This window comes from Ammospiza nelsoni, chromosome 7 (genome assembly GCF_027579445.1).
Source record: "Ammospiza nelsoni isolate bAmmNel1 chromosome 7, bAmmNel1.pri, whole genome shotgun sequence".
Lineage (NCBI taxonomy): Eukaryota > Metazoa > Chordata > Aves > Passeriformes > Passerellidae > Ammospiza > Ammospiza nelsoni.
This window is the reverse complement of record NC_080639.1, coordinates 35,197,138-35,216,003: the sequence shown is the minus strand read 5'-3', so window position 1 is coordinate 35,216,003 and position 18,866 is coordinate 35,197,138. Positions and strand designations below refer to the sequence as shown.

Below are 18,866 nucleotides of genomic sequence, written 5' to 3'. Positions count from 1 at the left end.
CATGAGGTAATTGTACCCTTAGGATGAAAAAAACCATGAGATTGCTTTGTCCTTGCATCATCCCAAGAGGTGAATTTCCTGATATACATATTCACATGAGGCTTTTTGTTGCTTAGTGCATGTTTTCATTACTTATAGTGGATTGGGTATTTGAGGAAATTAGTCAATTGTGCTTAATGAGGCAATATAGTACACAGTGTTTTCTTATTCAGCATAATGAATTAACAATGCTTTTATATTAAAGCACAATAGAAGTTCCTTAAGGAATTCTTCAACATCCACAATGCTGAAGCATGTGCAGCTGGGTATGAAGTAATGTTTATTGTATATATATTTTTAAGGCTTCCTTTTTGTAACTATTTTACCATCAGAAAATGGAAAGGTCTAGTGATAGTTTTGAGGCTTCTTCACCTAAAGAGTGTTACTAAATATGTCCTTCCTTGATCACCACTAGGCGTAAAAGAGTGTTTTCCTGCTTATACTGGTTTTCTTGATCCATACATGGACATTTTTCTTTTTCAATAGACCCTGAAGTCGTGTGAGATGACAGCCCATGCAAAGTTAAAATAATTTATTATTCTTCTTTCTCCATCTCATGAAAATCAAAAATGCAATTCTAGATCAGGAAATGCTCATGGTGCCAGTACTGGACTTGAGATGACCCTTTTATTTTCCCTTTTTACACACAGAAAACTGAGTAACAACTGAGAGTTGTAGTTAGCTGTTGGTGTCAAGATGAAACAAATCACATTAATAAGGGACTTCTCTGCAGTTTTTGCTACTTTATCATGTTTATTTGACAGAAGTTTTCACATTTTGGTATTCTCAGAATGGAATCACTACTCATTAATCAAAGAAATCCCTGTAGGACAATACAAAGCAGGGTCATGGTGCTGCACAGAAATGAGTGCTCCCCATTACTTTAGGTTTTTTGAAAACAAGCTAGCTTTGGATCAGAACAGAATCCAAGGGGAAAAAAAAGCAGGTGTCTAAGGAAAAAAGAAACCCAGCCCTTAGAAAACCTATCAAATTTTCTCCTTAAAGAACCTAAAGCAAATAAGGATGGAAAAAGAGCAGCCTCTCTTCTTTGTCGACATTTGGCAAAAGTAGTTGTCAAGCAGATGAAGAAAATGAGCTGAGGAACATTCAGCTCTGTGTGTAAAAGCTGTGAGAGATAAGAAGCAGCACTAGAGCTGTAGGCTGGGCTTTCTGTGCAGCTTTCAACGTTAATAACTGCAGATCTGCTCTGAATGTGAATTCCCATCCATGCTGAGATCCTGAGCACGGCACAACCCCGAGCACCAAACACCCCAGCTGGCTCTGGGAATGAGCTGGCAGCTTTCTGAGCACTGAGGAGAGAGTTGGAGGTTTGGACAAATGGGGTGGGACTGCTGGGACACATCCCTTGGGCTTTATTGTGGCATCAGCCCCATTTCATGGTTGAGATAATTGAAAGATGGAAACAGCTCAAATCTTGCCAGCAGCAGCCAAAGATTTCTTTGTTACAGAGCATTTAAAAAAGTTTCTAGCCAATAGCTTATTGCTAAGGTGTGGTGGTGTGCAGGGGTCCCAGGATGAGGGAAGTGATGAGAATGTTGACTGCATGTTTCAGAAGGCTGGTTTATTATTTTATTATATATTATATTGAAACTATATTAAAAGAATAGAAGAAAGGATTTCAACAGAAAGCCAGCTAAGATAGAAAAAGAAGGAATGATAACAAAGGCTTGTGTGTTGGACAGAGTCTGAGCCAGCTGACTGTGATTGGCCATTAATTAGAAACAACCACACAAGACCAATCACAGATGCACCTGTTGCATTCCACAGCAGCAGATAACCATTGTTTGCATTTTGTTCCTGAGGCCTCCCAGCTTCTCAGGAGAAAAAATCCTAAGGAAAGGATTTTTCATAAAATGTGTCGGTGACACTACAGCTTACAGATCATTGTTCTAGCCAATCACTAAAAGTACATGTGCTTCATGAAAATTTGTATGCCTTCCATTAACAATACACAATATTCCATTATTAAGCCTAAAACTTTCTACTATCTTGCTGAACATATTTTTCTAAAATTTTCCTGTAGTCTTAATGTCTATCTTAGACAAGTCTAAAACTCAAATTATTGTTTCATGTCCTTGCTTGCTGTACTGCTGTAACTTTGCTGCTTTCAGGCTTTACAGCCACAACTAGCTGGAAGTTCTTTACTGTTTCTGAGGTTTCACAGCTTTCTAGAAATCCTCTCACCTTCCCTATTTGCATGAGGAGCAGAGAGGTGCTGAGCAGGTGACACTTGTTGGTACCTGCAGGAGCCCTGCCAGGGTTGGGGACATTGTGGTGACCCCACAGATCCATCAAATGCTGGGTGGCCTCAGATCCTTTCCCCTCTCAACCATCTCTGCACGTGTGGGGTGGCAAAATTAGCAAAAAGCTCCCCAAAATCTGCTCCTTGCTGCCCTTCAGGCTGGGAAGGTGCTGAGGTCTCTCCCTCATTAAATTCTGCATTTTCTTCCTCGGCACAATTAAATAACTCTGGATCTGAAAGCTTTTAGCTGCACATTCCCTTTGGGAAGGATGTTAAAATGGGTATCAAAACAGCTGGGGGTTCGCTGTGGGTTTTTTTTTCCAGACTTTTTAAGCATATTTTCTTTTATGAATAAAGAGGCAGTTAATGGTTTCTTCTGAGGTGAAAATGAAACAAAACACAGCTTTGCTGAACAGAATTGAAGAACTTACTTGTTTACTAGGTTTTTATGCCTAAATTGCAAAGTCTGCATGCGATGAGAAGAGTATTTAAGGAAAGAAAATTACAGAATTGGGAATATCTAGCTGAGGAAAAGAAATTCATCTGTTTTACAAAAGTTCCTGGTATATTTTAAATCTCCAAGGCCAATCTAGAGAGAAATGCTGTGTGGTGAGAAACATTTGTCGTGTAGATGAAGAGGGATGAACCGATAATAACTAAAGAAAAAAAATCTAGCTTTTAGGAAAAAAACTCAGCCCTGTTTAACTGATTTGACAACACAATTTTCTTGTAAAATCTCATGAAAATAAGTTGTAAAACTTTAGAAATAAAACAACTCATTTGTGAGGTACATTATGGTTAAACATCAAAAATAATGTAAAAATAAATTGGTCTGAGTATTTTTTCAGATTTTTATACAATACATACCATGGGGACAGCAAAGCTCTTATGATTTACAATGTATACCCCAGGAAAAGGGGGTTGAAGCTGTTTGTAAACCCTGAATTCTGGGCTTTATGCCTTTCATATCATTGTGGTGGAAAAAATAGAAAATGCTGGCATTTCTGAGTTTTGCTTCAGATGAGAAATCTGTTGGCAGTGCAAAACACCTTCATTTCTGATTTGTTGTGGCATCACTTATTGATCTGTATTTTAGACAAGATCAGGTAGGAGGGAAATGCAAGCCTTTCATCTTTTCACCACTCTATCTTAAACATAATTCAAAGGAGGATGCTTTCATTTTAGTCAAGAAGGATGAATCATAAAACTTCCCTGGATTAAAGAGCTATTCACATCTTATCTTTACTATAAAATGGGGGGGGAAAAAAAAAAAAAGAAAAACTTGTGAAAATAACACACATGAAGTCCACTTGTTTAAAAAGCTGCTGTCAGCTCACTGGAACTCACCCGAAATCTGTCCACTAAACTTTTAAGCTGTGTAGAATCTGTTCTCCAGGAACAGACAAGCAGTTTTTGTGAGAGCGAAGACTTGATTTTTCTTAGTATCTCCTGTTTTTCATCTGCATTATGCTGTACAGTAAGTTAATTTATATATTTTTATGAAATGTATATATTTTGTACATTTTTATTATCAATACATTATATTTTTCAAATTTTGAAATCAGCCTTTATCTGAGCAACACTGAAGGAAGCAGGTAATCTACCCCACTGTGCAAAACCATGATTAACTGCTTTAATCCATTGAATTATTTAATGTATTTATGCTTTAAAAATACAATTTCAAGGCCAGTAATCCAGTTTCTGTATTTTTAATGTGTAATGGTGCCTGCTGAGCAGAACTTCTTGGCAATGCCACAGGTCCTTGCAGCACCTTTGTCTGCAGCCAGGTTTGATTACAACCGCTGCTCAAGAGGGTTGAACTGAATTCCTTTTAAGAATTCCTTTATGTCTTAGACCCCAATACCAAAATACAGCCTTTCTCTGGAGTTTAGTGAGGTATTAAATCCTGGTTACAGCTTTCAGGAGGTCAGTTCAAAGAAAAGCTCTGGTTCTCTCTCCCTAAACCTAAACCACGTGGTGGCTTTGAAACTGCAAACAGCTCCTGTGAGCTGCCCTCTCTTTGAGGCTTTAGTATACTGCAGGCTGTGGAAATATCCAGCTTAACACACAGAATAAGAGCAAAAAAATCATAATAAAGGTCTTTCCACACTGCTGGGAGCTGGGGAAAGAGTGATTGAATCCAGAAGCAGGCAGTGGTGTTATTTTGTGGGGAGAGAGAAGCTGAGCACGGAGCTGTTGGATGTGAAAATAAATCCCCAGACTCAGCAGGATGCAGATGGAAACTCTCCTTTTGTACCAGTCTGGGGTGAGTGGGTGATAGGGACACAAGTTCCTAAATCTGCCTTTCCTCAAGGGTGGCAAAAGTTGCTGAGAACAAGGGGAAAGAGAGATTCACAGGCACTGACTGCAAAGGGACCTACCTGGCAGGTTTCAAACAAAAAATTGCTTAGTGAGAATTCCCCCCTCCCCTCCACTATTTTATCTTTTGGAAAGGGAAAAACAAACAAAGAAAACAAGACTCAAGAGCTTCACTCATGGCTTACACCTCAAGGGATTGTTTTGCAAAGAAATTCAATCCCTGTAGTTCCTGGATATCTTTTGAAATTCAAAGCAAAATAATGCTTGGATCTGATCTGATGGGTGGAAGGGACTGTGGGGATGATGAGGACAGGCAGGAAGTTCCAAAAGTAACGCTGCAGAAGTGTGGATTTACAAATGTTCATGTGGGATGCACTGGAGAGGGACAAGATGTGTAACAATACAGAATATACTTTACAGAATGAAAATAAATGAGTAAATGAAATCCACATTAGAAAGAATGCATACTGAAGCTTTATAGAAATAAACAAATATTTATTTATTTTATGATTCAAAAAAAATCTTATTAAAATAAGGTTGAAATAAAAGCAGATATTTCCAAAGAACAGAACACCTTTTGCTGTGGCTTTGTGTGAGACTGGGCACTGAGCACTGTACTCACTGAAATATTCTTTTCTCTTTAATCAGACCTGCTGATGAAGTGCCATTTGTCAAATCCTTTTATTTATGCCATTTTTCCACCATTTAGACATCTGGAACTGCTTAGTGAAAATTTGAGAACTCCATTAGGTGGAATGTTGATTGGAAGGGCTGCATGTCAATGCAGTGTTCAAACATTGATGCATTCCTTTGAAAACAAGCAGATTACATTGGGGTGAGACCTTCTGATGTGGCAACACAATTTTTTTTCCAAATGTGCCTAAATTGCAGAGTTTCTATGCTTTAAGGTTTCAGTGCACTGGAATTATTGCCAGGTTGGTTATAACTTCTTTGAGTGGCACCCCCTCCTCAGATTGTGTCCTATTTTAAAATGATAAGCATCTTAAAATTTCATGTGTCCTCATGAGTTCTGCAGGTTTTTCTGGCCTTAATTCTTTTTGAAATTCCAGTAATCTGGATAGAGATCATTTGCATAAGTTGTATTTCATTTTATGACTTAGGCATGAAAAATGTTGCAATAATGATACTTGGAATTAAACAGAGGCTGTGAGGCTGGGGTAATTAATTTTCTTTAATGATGTGAACCATTGGAACAGCAGGATAAAATAGACTAATAATTGGGAATATATGATAGTTATGAAAATAAAAGCAAAACCAATTTATTACATATCTTAAAAGAAGCAGGTAAGAACATTAAAAACTACATTAAAACCGAAAAGATAAAAATGAAATACACAGCCTGTTAATCACTTAAACTCTCCTCACTTTGTTTTCAGAGCCTGCTGACAGGCCTCCTCTTCTTCTGGTTGCAAGCCCTGAGAAGGTTGAGGTTTTGCACCTGAACGGCAGCAGGGTGTCTGCCTGGAGCCCAGTGAAGGGATCTGCAGTGGTCACCCTGGATTTCAGCCACAGGGAGGACACCCTGTGCTGGCTGGAGTCCCGAGACCTCTCCAGGCAGCTCAAGTGCTCCAAGATCCCCACAGCGGGCGCCTCTCCAGAGGAGTGGACAGTGAGCATCGCCCAGAACCTTCACAGTGAGTGTCTGGTGTCTGTCCTGGCAAACGGGAGCCTGCAGAAGTGGTTTTGGGCTTGTAGCTAAAGAGTCTTGAGGCATTAAATATTGCAGCTCACACTGAAGTGGTTTTAGGGTTTGTCACTCACATATTCAGCCTTGTGACAGGGCTTGCAAGGGTTTTGCAGGGTGAAGAGAGAGACGAGAATGTTGACCTCGTGTTCAGAAGGCTTGATTTATTATTTTATGCTATATGTTATATTATTACTATGCTAATAGGAATAGAGAGAAAAGTTCTCAGAAACTTGCTAAGCTAAGAATAGAAAAGGAATGAATAACAAAGTTCTGTGTCCAGGCAGAAAGCAAGAACAGCTCTGCTGTGAGTGGTCAGTAAATCCAAACATTCACCCAAGACCAATCCCAGATGCACCTGTTGCATCCCACAGCAGCAGATAACCATTGTTTACATTTTGTTCCTGAGGCCACAGCTTCTCAGAAAGGGGAAAAATCCTAAAGAAAGGATTTTTATGAAAAGATGTCTGTGACACAGCCTGAGCTGCAGTGTTTGTGTCTGTGCAGAGGTTTTTAAGATGTGTGGTTTTATAGGCTGTTGTTGGGGAGTCTGTGTACAAATCACAAACAGGGTGGGGATGCTGTGGAATGTGCCTTGAGCTGTTTGATTTTCCAGCATCAGTCTCCTTACTTGGTTATGACAATGGGAAGGTGCCACCAGCTCACATCCCAGGCAGCAGACCAAGAACTTAATGTCACAACTCACTTTATACGTTTTTTGACCAATCACACAAAGCAAAAGCACATTGACAGTATTCTATCCAAGCACTATAAGCACAGGTACCTTTGGTTAAACAATGCTTGCTTTTTTCAAATACAATACCTGCTTGTGAGCATTAAAACACAATGCACAGAGCTCCATTATTAAGCTTCAAACTTCCTAATATCTTGCTAGATAAACTTTTCTGTAGCTTATGGAGTTATTATAGACAAGTGTTAATACACAGACCGTTGTTCTTTTTCTCCTTATTTTTCTATATTTTACATAATTTTTCTGCTGACCAATCTCATGGCTGCTGCTTAGCTCTGATCACAGTTCTGCTGTCTCTGAGGCCTGCCCTTTGCAGCTTTCCCAAAACTTTCTAATTTGTTGATTCCCACATGGGCTAACTATAATGTGTGGGAGTTACAAAACCAGCAGTGCAATGGAAGAAATGTAAAAGGCTTCTTTTTCTCTGCCAAAATAGTGCTACATAAAGTTCGAGAGCCATTCTTTGCTACTAGGACAATACTAAAAATGAAAAGGAATCAGATTTAGCACAACAACTAGCAAAAAAAAATCAAATTAAACACAGTCCTGGGCAGAATGTGCTTTGTTTTGAACTCTGTGTGTGTGTGTTCTGCCATGATGTTTGCACCATCAGAGTGGCCCTGTGTTCCTGTCCCTCTGTTCCCTGCATGTCCAGGGAATTTCTGCTCCTGTGCTGGCCAAACCTGCAGCACTGCATCTGTTTGCAAAATCAGGGCCCTGGGATGGGTTTGACATGAACACAGTGCTGGAATTAATGAGCTGCTCATTTTTCATAATGCCAAGCACACACCAGCTTGTGGTATCTAATATTCTTCTCAAACCTCATGGTAATCATTCAATCTTATTTAGATGAAGAATAATAATTCCCTTGGATATGAACTGACTGTAGAGACTTGCTTTGACTTTTTCTTTGATTTTGATTTGGGAAGTAGTGCTTAGGGAGTTCAATAAAACAACTTTGGGAGCTCTGACTGACACACTCTCCCAGATGTAGCTGTGGGAGTGTTTTTCCCAAGCACACACATCCACAGACACTTCTGCTGTGTTGCTCAGTGGAGCTGCATCAATCCCCATGGTCTGGGCATGTCTCCTCAGAGGAAGAAACAGCATGAAACTTGCTTTTGTTCACCTAATTAGGATCTTCTAGACACCCCTGGAGTTATTCCTGCCAGGACATGGCAGGGATCTCATGTTGCTCTGCCTGGTGTATTTGTCAGATAATCTTGTGGCTGCTGCAAAATTGAGTTTTAATTTTAAATTCTCCTTTTTCTTCGCTCCACCTTCTGTTACCTGTCAGGTCATTTCTGCTGTTTCTCTTCATCATACAGCACTACACCTGATGAGGGAAATTAATTTTGTTACTCTGTCAAGGAAAATGTTTTCCAGTGTAATTGCATTCTCTGCCAGCTCAAGCCAAATAAATGGTCAGGGCCATGGGGTGATTCACATAAAATTGTACATTCTGTTCTTCATAGGAAACTTTCTTTTGTGTTTGTGTGAAATTGGTTATTCCTAAAAGTACTAGGAGAAAAAAAACCATAAAAGGCTTTCTTAGCAGTGTTTGTGGAATTTATCTTTTTTATTCTAATCTTCTAATCATTTTGTTAGTCGGAAAAAAAAAATCTACATTTGACACAAAAAAAGTGCTAGAAAAGTCAGCTATACAAAGTGATTGGGACTGCTTGAAGTAGATTTATTCAACGTGTTTTCTCCAGTGAAGGCAAGTAAGTCTTGTAGTTAGGAACAAAGAATACAGATAATCTTTAAAGGTGAAAGTCTCCATCTAGGAAAGCGGGGACTATGAAAATGACTTGGTTTTCATGATGGGTCATAGAGCACCAGCTCCAGGTACTGAACATAAGCTTTGGATTCACAAAAGAAGGAAACTAGAGGACTGTAATTCCCTATCATTCACCCTCAGAAGAGTCCAATGTGACTTCACTTTGGAGAGGATGAGTCCCAGATGGATGGAATCAGATCCTTTGAAGCACTGGGAACTTGGTCTGTGTCTCACTCTGCAGAAGGGGAGAGGCTGAGCCTGCCCTTGGGTGTTTTTTGCTCTGGAGAACAGGATACAGCTCCAGAGATGCTCCCTCATGCTTAATAATTAGGTTAATTTCACTCTTAATATTTATCATCTCAGGGCTTGTTTGGTAGTTTTATCCCCTCACAGCTTTCTGTGGGCACAGCAGTATCAGCATTTTGATCTCTGCCAAGGCCAGGCATTGTCATGTTGTTTCATCTTTGTCTTTTTAAGACCAAAAAGTTGTTTTTGGAAGAGAAACTGGAAATTTTTCTCTTGAGAAAGATTTATGCAGACAGTGCTGGAGCCAAATGGGCTTTCAGAGGTGATTCTCCTGTAAGGGAGGCTTGAACAATCTCTGTCCATGGTAACAGAGGTGCTCCTTGACACCTCACAGCCCACTTCAGTGAGTACAGTGAGACTTTCAGCAACAATCATTTATTTAAACTGATATCTCTAGGCCCAAACTAACAAAATTTCTTTCTAATGTGGAAAATCTCCCAATTTTCTGCCCTTTCAAAGCCATGATGAGCAATCTTATATTAATGCTTTTGTGTGTGGGCACTGAGAGGTGGCCAGAGCAGCATCCTCTGGATGCAAGAATGTCCTTCTTCCTTATTTTAGGAGTCATTTTGTGTCTTCACCATTGCAAGCACCTTTCGTGCTCTACAAACCAGCACCAGGCAGCACAACCTGGGTTTTAGCTGCTATTCTTCCGCAGAATATAACAAAATCTCTTCTTGGATGATGCTTCACTGATGATGCATGATATTTTCTGCTTGGCTGACGTTTGATTCAGCTTTCCTTGGCACTCAGTTATCTCAGCACAGCACAAGCAATGCTGTGTTCAGCTTTGCCACCTGTGCTTTGTGCCCACAGCTGATCACTCCTCACCTGGGAAGGAGCACAGGCTTTTCTCCTGGCAGCTGTGTTTGGACAGGGCTGCTCTGGATTAAGAGAAACACCTTGTTTCTTCTGTAGGAATTCAGATTTTGCCTGCCCAGGTTGGGAGCAGGGGGTGGTTTGGAGGGGCTGGAGTCTCTGGAGGGAGAGGGATTTGCTTCTCTGCTTGTGGGACCCAGAACCTTCTACTTGACCTTCTGGCTGGCTTTTTGGATCTCCCACTTTTTGGATGTGAGTGAAGAACATCAGACAGTGAGCCCAGGGAATCTGACGATCCAGGAGTGTCTGTTTGGGTACATTACTGTTTCCTTCCCTCATTTTAGTCCCTCTAATGGCTCCTCCAACTCCTGAGCTGAACCACTTCTCAGCAGTGATTATCCATAAGCACTGCTGTGTTCAGAGTAGCTGCAGTAATTTCCCCTGGCAATGATGAGGCTCAGTGAGTGAAGGAAACCCCAAGCACTGGAGATGGTGTTCCTGTCAGAAATTCCTGTGAATTGCCATGAATATTCATGGCAAATCAGAGCAAAGTTTGGCTTACTCTGCAGGAGCAAAACTGTGAAGATCTGGGGGAAAAGTGTTTATTCCTACATAGTCTGCCCCAAACTTGGCTCCAGACAGGCACTGAGAGCTGTCACGCAGTTGTGGGATGTGGGTTTGCTTTTCCTCCTGTGACAGACAGCCCATGTGCCTTGAGGATGCACAGAAAGGAGAAGGTTTCATGTCAAAGGTGATTTATACCTCACATAAAGGTGATTTATACCTCACATGGCTCCTTAGTAGAGTTCAGAGCACCTGGATCAGTCATGGGGCCCCAATGGGAGGTGAGAAGAGTGTCCTAAGGGAGTTTCACTGAATAATTTTCCTGAGTGTGGGCTTCTCCACAGAAGTCAGCTGATCATCTCTGGCTGATCTTGCATTGCTGTCCTTGCATTTCTAAGAAGACAGGTCAAATGCTGGTTTTGGGATAATAGACTTTCTTTCTTTGTCCAAAGGTGGGCTTTTTTGCTTTTTAGCTTTAATTTTATTTTTTTCTTTTTTTTTTAATAGTGTCAACATCTCTTTCTTAAGTGCTCTAGACAGAGCCAAGAGTAAATATACAAAACTAGGATGATTTTCTCATTCACTGTTTATTCAGCTGTATTTTCCCATCTCCTTTCACTCTCCAGCCAGTCAGTCTCCTAAGGTCCTGCAGTTCTTCAAAACAGACCATCCTCTTTGCTGTTTTGGAAATCTCATTTTTATTGGGCCTCATCACCTTGTTATTGATGTCCTCTCCCAGGTGGCTCATGAATGTTGCCTCACACAGGTTCAGCACAGGTTATTGTTCTGGAACTTGGTGATGTTCCACAGAGAACCAGGATTGATCCCCTTGGGTCATCCTTGGTCCATCTCTGCCCTGTGCATCTTTCCTGAGTCTGCCTCATGTATTCCTCAGTGTCTGTTGGGATTTTTGTCTTTCCCTGTCTACATTTTGTTTTAATTTCCATATGCTTTCAGATTTTTTTTTTTTTGATGTTTATCCTCCACAACACAGGAAATGCTTTCTTTGCAACTGTTAGATCCCTCATTCTGGTGTTCTTGAACTTACAGAACTTTTCATCTAGGATTTGATACAGCCTCAATGAGGTGCTTTCCTGGCACAGTATGGACTTTTATTTAGTGCAGGAAATGGTGCTATCTGATAATTGTCCTTTTTGAGAGAGTTTTTTGTCCCCTGTAATGCCAAGAGTCCTTTAGAGACTCAGGCCTGTACAGAAACTTCCTTTGATCAGTGTGTTCCTCTCTTTAGCTCCTTGTCTTTGCTGATTTTTGGTTCTGCACAGCCTTTTTGATGGTTATCAGTGGAAGGATAAGGGTAGATCATATCTCTTCATTCAACCTTTCTGCTCCAGCAAGCTCAATCACTTGGGCATCATCTTTGTGGTGTATACTGCAAATTGATTCTCCTTTCTAATGAATATTATTAATATAATCAGGTTTCTTCCTCAATTCTTAATAGTGTTTGTACAGAAGTTAAGATATAATCTGTATAGCTACAACCCTAAGAGGGTCTTTCTTCTCTTAGGGGGTTCTAAATATTATTTGTGAAGGATCTGTCTGCTTTTGCTGCATCTTTTGGGTACAGATTTCTCTATCTGGCTTGGGAATTGTTCTACTGGTTTGAGTATTGTCACCAAACATTGTGTTGTGTCACTTTGAGTGCCAAGCTCCCATGGCAGAGAGCCTCACTTGGTGGCATTTCCCTTCAAAGCTAGAGGTGATCTGCACTTAATCCTTTTTGACACCAGAGCTATTTATTAACTGACTGTTAATTGCCACAAATGGATTTTTTTAGTTCCTCAGAGATGTGATGTTACTATTTTTCAAGCTTTGTTACTCATCCAGCTTTTACAATTGATCTTGCATTGGCATTAGGCAAAACCCTGTGTCTGTCTTCTGTTCCTAGCAAAGCTGGCCTGATATCTGTTCTTCTTTATTTACTCTTCAGTAATTGTGTCCTGGACAGTTTCATCTCAGACTGAGTACAGGAAATAAAAAGCCTTATCTCAGTGGCATTTCTCAGTGCAAATTTTGGATTGCTTTTGTTTTGTTTTGTATTTTTTCCCCTTCTCTAAACTCCTAGGCTCTGCCTGGATCTGTCTCCTGAATGCTCTCTCTGCAAAATGATCAAAAATTATCAGTGCTGAAATGTCATATTCCTTTTTCCCTGCTTTATCATTTTCTTAGCTCACCATTTTTGGACTTTCTTCTTAATTCCGAATTTGTTGTTGTCCTAAAGTGGGACATGACCGGATCTTTTTATGTCTTCCTTACATCCCAACCCATCCTGGGTAGGAAAGCCCTTGCACCAGGGAGGAAATAGAAGAGCAAGCAAGCAAACTCCCACAGCAGCAGAAGGGGTTTGTAAAGAAAAAAAAGGACTTTTTTGTCAAAGTAGCAGCAACCACGTAAATTTATCTTTATAAGTCAGAATTCTGAGGGACTCTAGCTGTGTCAAATTGAATTATTATGCTGCTTGTAAAACAGTAACATTTTGATTTTGTTAATAAGGTTTTTAAGGTGGAATAAAAAAATTCTGGGGACTATAGAGATGGAATGTGTAGATAACTAGGTTTCTGCTAATGTAAATCACAGTTTTGTAGTGAATATTTTACTACAAAAAGCACTTATATCTTCATATACAACAGTAGTGAAGCACAAAAACCATATTCACAAGTCGTTTATTTTTTTCCCGAAATGTGGCATTAATTATTGCATGTTTTATGGGATTAGACTCACATTTTTCCATAAAACTTTGACATCCACCTGCACCATGTTGGCTTCATTTTGTTCTTTACTTAGTAGCCACTGGAACTGTTGTTGGAATTATTCCACATTTCCTCAGTATTTCCAGGAGCTTGTCTTCTGCATTTCTTCCAATGAGGAGAGATATATGAGATAAATAAGAGACAGACACTTTTAAGCTGCCCATTTCAGTGAAGTTGTTTATGGACTTGAGCCTTCAAATGCACTCTTGGAAAGTTTCTTAATGGCAATAAAATAAATGATTTATATTTCAGTGTGCTAATTACATATGCATAACTTCTTTTGCTTTCTATGGTACTTTAGAAATGTCTCTATAAATTTCATCTCTCTTATGATGTAGCCAGTGGTTGTCTTCTTGAGTGGTAAAATATCTTTGTAAATGCAACTCACATACGTTGCTAACCAAGTTTGCTTCATTTAGACTAATTGACAGCAAATTTTCCATACAGATATTTATTTATTAATGAAAATATTTAATTCAGACTTCATTAAAAGCCTAAACCACAGTACTGAAGTCAAGTGAAGAAGTCAAGAATTCTTGGTTTAGGGCTTTTTATCTTTCTCATAATGCGCTTTGGATTGTGTCATTAAATGAGTTCTTCTGCCTCCTAAAGGTTTTCCCTGAGGCACAGACCAACATTGCAGGGAACTTTAAAAAGTCTGTGTCTTCTTTGAAAGTACTTTTGCCTTTACAGGAGCAAAGGGGACATAAAAACTCTAAACTCCAAAATACGGTTTGTTTACATCCAGCATCATAACTGCAACCATGTTTAGATATAAAACTGAAGCACTTGAGCAACTGCAGACCAAAATCCATCCCAGAGAGGGATTTCTTAGTAGGTAAAGCTAGGAGGGAACAGAATTTTGTTAGCACTGATCCTGAGCAGGGTTAGGAATTCTCTGTGCTACTCAGAGATCTGCAGGGAAGTCACCCACAGGGGATGGCACAGCCGAACCACACATTCCACTGCTGGAAATCTTGGGGAAGCAGCGGGAAAAGAAAAAGGGAGAGAGAAAAAAAAAAAAAAAGAAATAAAGATGTGTTTGTGTGTCTTATGCGATGAAAGGATTCATAGACTGAAATCACAAATATGCAAGTCCTGATCAAAGTTGTGGCCTCTGGAAATTGCTGGTTTGGAACTCAGGTTTTGATCTGATGCTTTGTTCTGCTGCGGGGAAAAGGGTAAATAGAGAGCGTGCTGTTCAGAAAGGGGTAACAATGAATAACTGCATTAATGGAAGCAAATCTGAAAGAGAAGCTACACATGTGATGAAATTAAAATCAGCTGCTACAGCGCCTCAAGCTCCTGCCTAATCTGCTTTCTGTACTCACAGCAGCCTGGGTGTTTCTGTGCTGGACTGGAGTCTGTGGCAGAATAAATGAAGGATTTGTTCTTTCCTTATCACTTTATCAGAAGCCTTTACAAAAAGATGAATTGCATATTTTGCAAAGTTTTGATTATTATTTAGATTGTGATGGACATGACAAATTAAAACCTCCATCTGATTGTGGGGATTTAATATAGGATTGCTTTCTTCAGTTTTTAACTCCTTTGACTGGCGTAAGCAATGGCTGGCTCAACAAATAATATCTCCAGATCATGGAAATATTGTTTTTGTTCTCACTACCTAAAATTGTGGGTTTCTACTTGGAATGGAACACATTTATTTAGAACTTTCTTGTGACTTCAGCTCTGGAGTAGAACTTGAAGATCTGAAAACATTATGGATAGTGTCAGCATCATAGAAAGAATAAAATGTAACAACAAAGGTCGTCCTTTTCACTATTAGTCAGTTGAGTTCAATATGATAAAATCTTGTTTCTTCTTGCACATTTTCAATAGTTGAGTGAAGCATGTTTGTAAAACTGACCAATTACATGCAACAAATGCTCTGTCTGAAGTAGATCACTTTTGCTAAAGGCCAAGGCAAAATCTGATTTTCTTTGTTCTGGGAAAAAGAAAGTGTTGGAACCATAGTAAGCAATGAAATGATAAGGACAGGCTATGCAAAGGGTCAGTTTGCTTGCACAAAATTGATGTCCTGCCACTCTGTGTGCTGGGCCAGGCATTCCCTGTGACAGTTCTGAGCTGGGGACAAAGTTTGGGTTCTCTGTGCATGTGTAATTCCATAACATTTCTGTCACACTGTGTAAGCAAAAATAATGAGCTGACTGAGGAGTGTGTGGGGATCTGTGCCACCATTGACAGTTCAGGGCATCCTGATCTTTTTGGTAATTTTGGCCTTGTCTTGAATGTCATTTATTGCTCTTTTACTTAAATGCATTATCACACTTTTTAATTTTGGGGAGTTTTTTCTATTGGCATACAAGAAGTATAGCGTGTTATAAAAGATTTTCCCTGTGCAAATACTGAAAATATGTACTTTCCTTTTAAGACTCTTCAGAGGTGATATTGTTTTGTCACTGAGTCTGTAGAACTGGTTGCAGAATTCAGATTTGTTTTAAACAGTGGAGCCCCTGCTCCACTCAGTGTCACACCATGGCCTGTGCTGCCTTTGGGATCCCTCAGCACAGAGGGATCCCAAATGTTCCCGAATTCTATTCCCAAATAGAACATTTGTTGCATGCAAATTGTCAGTTTTAGAAACATGCTTCACTCAGCTATTAAAAACTGAGCTCACATCAGGGTAGGCAAAACTTTCATGGGTAAAAATTATTGCTAGGAGGAATCCAAGGGGACCTGGAGGAGGGTGCAGTGCAGATTTGTGTCTTTCCTCTGCACTTTGTGTGGGTTGGGACAATTGGTTTTTACTGTTTACATGAAAGGAGCAGTGATTTAGGAAGAAAGGCAATATGCTGTGTTTTGACTTTTCCCCTCTAAATGTGGAATATGTCAAGGGAAATATAGGTTGGACGTTAGGAAAGCTTTTTATGGAAAGAGTGAAAAAGTTCTGGAATGGCTGGTAGGTAGGTTAGATATTAGGATTTTTTTTTTTTTTTTTTTTTTTAATGGAAAGAGTGATAAAGTTCTGGGATGGCTGCCCAGGGAGGTGGTGGAGTCCCCATCCCTGGGTGTGTTTAACAAAGCCTGGATGGGCACTCGGTGTTGAGGTGTTGAGTATGGATTGGACTGGATGATGAGGATCTCTTCCAACCTGGTGATTCTATGAATAACAGAGAATAACAAACACTGTGAGGCTTAAACCTGAAATGCTGGGGATACAAAAGGTGGGAGAAGTTGGCACAAGGTACCTGGAGCTTCAGGGGGTGTGAACAGGTGGGATTATGGGCTCACATCTTCCTGGGGTGGGCAGTTTTGGGGAGGGCTGGCAACCTTCTAAAGCAAAGGTCAGGCTCTGACATATAAGCACATTGAGTTGGAGTCATATTTCTGGAAGCCCTGGCTGTGGGAGTGATTTATGAGACTTTGAATTGGATCTATGGTGCCATTCTGGTTTAAGATAATGCTCAGGTAGACCAATAGCAGCTCTATTGGGGTGATGAGAGAAATAAATAAGCAACAACAAAAAAAGCAGTGGCCCAATGTCTGGTTGAAAATGGATAGAAAAATAATTTATGTATAAATCTAAACCCGTGTTTTATTTTTATTTCTTATATTACTGGAAATAAGTTCACAAGGAATTTTTTTATTATTTTTAAGTGCAGTAGCAATGTCAATATTTTAAGTCTAGGCAGTTGTCTGTCTTGTTGGTGAGTCACATATAATGAATAACAGTCTTCTCCTCAAAGGTTACTACTCTTATATTGAAAATATGTAATAAATGGGTTAAAAAAAAAAAACCAAAAGGACAGAGAGGGAGAAAGGGAGGATGAGGTAATGTTTACATGGCATACATTTATTATTGTCTGTTGGCAGCATTGGTAGGCAGGAAGGGTTTTATTTGTTTGTTTTTCACAGATGACTTTTGTAGGTGCTGAGCAGTGGTTTCAGTCTTGCAGGAGTGCCAGCCTGCTGATGGTGTGATGATCCCTCTGCTAGGGGGAAAGGAGAAAGGAAAAGATGGAAAAACCTCAATGTCCTTATTAAAGAAGAAAAGTTTTTTTCTTTCCTTAGCAACCCTAAAAAAGAGGCTTTTTTATCTAAAAATAAATGATAGGGTTTTGTTTCCAAAATACTGTGTGAAGAAATGAGGTGTACGTTTACTAACTGTGCAGGTTCATATTTTTTAATATTGAAAATATGCTTAGATTGTCTAAGTTGCAATTCTTAAGCTGGATTTGAACTGGACTCCGTATGCAGATTTTAATTATATTAAAAGCAAGTTCTATTTATTTTAGCAGTAAAGTTGGAAAGTTGGGTTTGTTTATTTTGTTGGTTGGTTGGGTTGTTTTTGTTTGGTTTGTTTTTGTTCTTTTTTTTTTTTTTGTGGTTTGAGATGAAGACAAAGACTTTCGTGCCCATTATGAAGTGTCTGTATAACAAAATTAAATACTCTATGGTCAGTATTAGCTTCTGATTAAAACTGAGTGCAATAATGTCCTTTGGGAATGGTTTACACCAGTGGGTCATGACATGTCCTGCATTTCAAATTGTCTAGACCATTTATTGCTAAGAGCAAGTAGAGTGGGCAGCAGATGAAGTTATGCTAAAAAATTGTGGCCTGCATGTTACCTGCAAGAACCTGCAGCATGTCTGGCTCCTGTGGATGAGAGTTCTCTGAGAAATGTTGCCTTCTACAAAAAAAGTGCAGAGGGAGTTTCCTTTCCTGGGTTGCCTAACCCATTTTTAAGAGTTGTCAGGCATAATTCACTCCTCAATTAATCCCCAAAAAAGCATTTCTCAAGGCACCGTTGCTTACCTCTAATATTAAACTGTTCAAACTTTCTCTGGAAATCATTTCCATTAAATACTTTGCATTGTGAAAGAAACTCCACCTATTCATTGGCATCTCTCTGCATTGCAATCATCCGCTGCTTGGCCTGTCTGTGGAAAAAAAAACTGTTTTAAGTGGCTTTATTGTTGTGTGACGATGGTTTATGGGGTTCGTAACCCTCGCAGGGGGCAGTTCTGGGGAGGTGGGAGGTGGCAGGAGGAAGGGAATGTCACAGCCTGGAGCAGCCACGCGTCCCCACAGCAGCTCCCCGGGGCCACGTGCCTGATGGGATGCCTGTTGCAGCTGAATTATGCTTTAATTTTAACAGTGGGTGACTTAACTGCTCTGAAGTAAATAACTGGGTTTGATTTACAGTCTCGCTAGATTTATAAGATGCTGTTGAATGTGCAGCTAAAAAGGAAAAAAAAATAAGGCTGTTATAGCTATGTACCTCTATAAATCTGTCTTTATTGTTCAGCGTGTACATGAGCCACTGGGACCCCATTACAGGTTTGCAATCACTCAGCAATGTGTTTGGGACTCAGCAATGCAGAAATTAGGAATGTTATGGTTTTCAGCCATTCTTACTTATTTCTGACATGAGATTGATGTCAGCAAATTCATCCTCTCTAAAAAAATCTTAACAATCAGGATTAAAAGATAGGGCCACTCACAAGGCCCTTATTTAATTGTTTCACACTTTCTCCTTGCTCTTTTAATCTGTTGGCATCACAGCCAGCTCTGTGATGCAGGGCCC

At 39.7% G+C, this 18,866-nt stretch overlaps 1 protein-coding gene across 1 annotated transcript in view; it reads left to right on the top strand.

The window, feature by feature from the left end:
• The window catches only part of LRP1B (LDL receptor related protein 1B), a 375,345-nt gene that overhangs the window by 79,316 nt on the left and 277,163 nt on the right, over positions 1-18,866 (top strand). The window contains exon 4 of the mRNA XM_059476167.1: positions 6,019-6,276. Within this exon, the coding sequence (XP_059332150.1) occupies positions 6,019-6,276 (258 nt within the window). The remainder of the gene's footprint in view (positions 1-6,018; positions 6,277-18,866) is intronic.